General features: G+C 37.3%; 1 protein-coding gene across 1 annotated transcript in view; it reads left to right on the forward strand.

Annotated features, from left to right (window-relative positions):
• Positions 1-5000, forward strand: part of LOC136846853 (uncharacterized) — a 20076-nt gene that overhangs the window by 12037 nt on the left and 3039 nt on the right. Inside the window, exons 3-4 of the mRNA XM_067118122.1 lie at positions 3010-3142; positions 3600-3782. Of these exons, the coding sequence (XP_066974223.1) occupies positions 3010-3142; positions 3600-3782 (316 nt within the window). The remainder of the gene's footprint in view (positions 1-3009; positions 3143-3599; positions 3783-5000) is intronic.

Raw genomic sequence — 5000 nt, forward strand, 5'->3', positions numbered from 1 at the left:
AAACAAATTTATATTGAGAAAATATGGATAATGATACCATAAGGTTTTCATTAATATAATGAATAAAACAAAAAGGAATACAATACGACCTCAGGTTATGTAGAAACTCAGAAGGTAGAACTTCCCATGAGTCATAGGAAGTCAGAAGGTAAAACTTCCTGAGTCAATGGAAATTTAGAAGGTAGAACTTCTCTGAGTCATAGGAGGTCAGAAGGTATTTCCCTGGGTCAGTAGGAATTCAGAAGGTAGAACCTCCCAAAGTCAGTAGGAAGTCAAAGGAGGAGGAACTTCACTGAGCAGTAGGAAATCAAAAGTAGAACTTCCCTGAGTCAAAGAAATGTAAAGTTAGAACCTCCTTGAGTCAGTAGGATCAGAAGGTAAACTTTCCTTGGTCAGTAGGAAATCAGAAAGTAGAACTTCCAGAGTCAGTAATTGTTGAAGGAAGAACTTCCCTGAGTCAGTAGGAATTCAGAAGGTAAACTTCCCAGAGTCAGTAGGAAGTCAGAACGTATTGAACTTCCCCAGAGTCAGTAGGAAGTCAGAACGTAGAACTTCCCTGGGTCAATGAGTCAGAAGGAAAAAACCTCCTTGAGTCAGTAGGAAGGTCAGAAGGTAGAATTTCCCTGGGTCAGTGGGAAATCAGAAGGTAGAACTTCCCAGAGTCAGTAGGAAGTTAGAAGGAAGAACTTCCCTGAGTCAGTAGGAAGTCAGAAGGTAGAACTTCCTAGAGTCAGTAGGAAGTCAGAAGGTAGAACTTCCTGAGTCAGTAGGAAGTCAGAAGGTACAACTTCCCTGAGTCAGTAGGAAGTCAGAGGTAGAACTTCCCTGAGTCAGTAGGAAGTCAGAAGGTAGAACTTCCCTGAGTCAGTAGGATGTCAGAAGGTAGAATTTCCCAGAGTCAGTCGGATGTCTGAGGGTTTTAATTTCCCTGAGTCTGTAGGATGTCAGAAGGTAGAACTTCCCTGAGTCAGTAGAATTTCTGAAGGTAGAACTTCCCCTGAGTCAGTAGGATGTCTGAGGGTAGAATTTCCCTGAGTCTGTAGGATGTCTGAAGGTAGAACTTCCATGAGTCAGTAGGAAGTTAGAAAGTACAACTTCCCTGAGTCAGTAGGAAGTCAGAAGGCGCAACTTCCTGAGTCAGAATGCACAATGAAAACTTGCCCAAACGAGTGGAGAAACGGTATATTGATAGTTTTAATTAATAAAATTTACGAACGGATTTATACCAAAAACTGGAAAAAGAAAAACCAATAACCTGTCATCTTTCATTTTTAGACAAATCAGCAGCAAAAATGGCCAAGGTTTCTGACAAGTTTTAATTTTCCTCTTTAAAGGGAAACTGAATCCATGCATGTGTACGTGAGAAACAGGTCGTTTACAAGATGATGACTACTCCCCACTTCAAAAAAAGTCTAAAGTTTCAAAATTCTCCCTCGTTTCAACAGTAGAAATTCAATTTCCCCTGCAACTGACGTGAAAGATCCCCGCTTTCAGTGTAATTATTTGTAAAAGGACTGAAATAGCATTCCTGGGAAACATCTGCTCTCCTTTCCTTCCTCCTAATTCTATTTCGCCATCTTCCTCCACAGGACTGGCGCAATTTCACTCTTCATCTAAATGTTTTGTCTGTTTTTTTTTTTATCTCCCTATTTCCAGGGCTTCCTCTTACCTGTGTATCTTTCAATAGAGCGAAAGGATATTCCCAATTAGGTGCCACTTGTTAAGGAAAATTAATTTTTGCCCCGAAGGTTTTTGGCCTCCTTTGTTTTGGATGATTGTTTTGTCCAAAATGAAAGTTGTTGTTTCTCTGCTGTCTTCTGATTTCATTCACTCTTGAGTTCACTAGACGTTAGAGGTACTTGTAAAGCCTTACTTATAACTTTATTTTAGTAATGTTTGAGTGGTGATTTGGATTTTATCAACCCTTTACACTGTCTGTGGTAAATGGCTTATATATATATATATATATATGATATACTATATATATATAAATATATATATATATATATATATAGTATATATATAAGGAAACTGTTGCTATATTAAAAATATACGCACAATATTGTAGTATTGACATTACAAATATCTTATATACACACATACATATAATATATATACTAGTCGTGGTATTATATGATATATATATATATATATATATAAATAATATATATATATACAAAAATTTTATACACATAACACATATATACATGTGTATATATGTAAACATATATATATGATACACATATATATATATATATACAGTATATACATAGGATATATATATATATATATATATATATATATATATATATATATATATATATATATATATATATATATATAATTATAGGAAGGATATCACAGAAGGGGTTATTAGACTGGGTGGAAAGAAAGTTTTAACAACATTTTCCGAATCATCCAAACCAATGTGAGAAGAAATGGGAAGGATTTTGTGCAAATTATCGCCTGCTGTCGATCAGATGTCGAATGGGAAGATTATCATGACTTCAGGAAGCAGCCAATTTCATCCTTGGATCCTAATTATTCGTTTTTCCTTTTTTATATATCATATTTGCATCATCTCTCTCTCTCTCTCTCTCTCTCTCTCTCTCTCTCTCTCTCTCTCTCTCTCTCTCTCTCTCATCAAAGTGTCTGTCTTTATTAGAAAACGGCTGAGGAACTCTCTTTAAAACGGAATCCACTGGACTGACTTGACATGAAATTGCCTCAACATCTGAGCAGAAGCTCCCACCCAGGTGACACCTCTGACAACATTCTGACAACAGTTCCTGACGAGAGAGAGAGAGAGAGAGAGAGAGAGAGAGAGAGAGAGAGAGAGAGAGAGAGAGAGAAAGAGAGAGAGAGAGAGAGAGAGAGAGAGAGAGAGAGAGAGAGGTGTAAAGTTGAAGGCTTCAGGTTCATGAAGTCGAGTCTTAACGTGAATGGAACCAAAGCAATACAGAGGAATTATCCAAAAGAGAAGGATCTCGTGTGTGAATGTTGTTGCAGGCCAAGACAAGAGCTCCTGTTGTCGGAAAGAGGAATGTCATGTTGTCACGCCAAGAATGCAGTGTTGTCACACCAAGAATTCCCACGGTGTCAGGCCAAAAGCATGTTATGTTGTCTGGCCAAGAAATGACATGTTTGCAGAGCAAGACATGCCATGCTGTCACACTAAGTCAATAAATGTTGTCAGATCATGTGGAGTCAGGATTTCGCCAAAGAAGTGTCATGATGTTACAACAAGAAATGTTGTGATGTCACATCAAAGTGTCATCTTGCAGGCCATGCATTGTGCTGCTATCACGCTATGATGGGCCATGTTATCACACCAAGAAGTTTCATGTTGTCTGACCATGAACAGTCAGGTTGTTACACCAAGAAGGCCAGTGTTGTCAAACCAAAGAGTATTCTGCCGGCCTCCTAGTGCTCCTACTTTTCCTACTTTTCCTGACCCCCTCCTACTTAGTCCTACTTTTCATACTTCTTTTAGAAAACTCCTACTAAAAAGTTTGAAAGAATTAAAAAAGATCAATGTCTGGTTATTGATTTGTTGATTAACAACGTTATTAGTGATGATGTTTTCGGTTTATATACAGGCTTCCATCAAATGTTATATAAATGTTCGTGTAAACAATCACCAAAGCAAGTGAATGAAGAAGCCAGTCAGAGATTGAAGAAAGCTTGCAGAGTCAAGAAAGTCGATTCTGCTGCTCAGGCTCCTTTAGAATCTGGGTGTGCAAAGTTGGAGAAATCATCTGCTGAAATGAAGAAAATTTCAGGTGAAATTGCTTCTCTAACAAGAAGATAAAAGCTTGAGTGACAGTATATCTCAGTGACTGGCAAATTATTGTAGGAATTTAGTTTGAGATGTTAATGTATTGTGAAGCTCATTATATGCAGGCTCTATTTTTGTAACTGTTGATATTTAACCTGATTGATTATACCTTCTTGTATGCATATTACTCAAGTATTATTGAATGCTAGTCAAAGGGCTATTTCACTGAAAATCTGAAGTGGATAACATTGCGTAACTGAATCAAATAAATTAATAAAAAACGGTGAAACCAAATGCGAGGGCCTAGTAACTTTCGTTTCATAATTAGTTGTAAAATAGAACAAGCTAGAAAAATACCTCTTATTACTAGATTTGTCAGGGGTGGGCCTTGATAGGGTTTTCCCTTTTTCAAAAAAAAAGTCTAATTAATATAATGGAGCAAGTAACACCTGCTTACTTGTACTAGGCTAATAGTTCATTCTTTGATAATCAATTTTAAACATTACTACATCATGCATTTAAATGCTTAAAATGTCGCATTTGAAATATCATATTATATCCTTGTGGCACTTCTACTTCTTTAAGATTATAACTCCTTTTTTTGGTCAGACTCCTACTTTTTTTCAAGGGCTGCTAGGAGTCCTGATTATGTTTTCAGCCCATGAAGTTTATGTTGTCACATATAAAGGCCCATGTTGTCAGACCAAACAGTATCATGTTGTTAGCCCATGAAGTGTCATGTCACATTATGAAGGCTCATGCTGTCACACCAATAAGTATCATGTTTTCAGACCACGAGGTGTCATGTTGTGACACGGTTGTCACACTAAAAAGAATTAGGCCTATGCTGTTAGCCACGAAGTGTTATATTGTTACGCTATGAGCACCCGTGTTGTCACACCAAAAAGTAAGTCACTGTCAGCCTATGAAATGTCATGTTGTCACACTAAGAAGGCCTATGTTGTCCCACCAAAAAGTAATATGTTGTCAGCCTAAACTGTCATATTGTTACATTATGAATGCCTTTTTGTCACACCAGAAAGTAATAAGTTGTCTGCCTATGAAGGGTTATGTTGCCATTAAGAAGTCCCATGTTGCCACACCAAAAGTAATGTGTTGTTAGCCTATGAAGCGTCATGTTGTCACACTAAGAAGGACCATGTTGTCACAGCAGAAAGTATCATGTTGCCAGCCTAATAAGTGCCGTGTTGTGACACCAGAA

This window comes from Macrobrachium rosenbergii, chromosome 15, assembly GCF_040412425.1.
Source record: "Macrobrachium rosenbergii isolate ZJJX-2024 chromosome 15, ASM4041242v1, whole genome shotgun sequence".
In the NCBI taxonomy this organism is placed as follows: Eukaryota; Metazoa; Arthropoda; class Malacostraca; order Decapoda; family Palaemonidae; genus Macrobrachium; species Macrobrachium rosenbergii.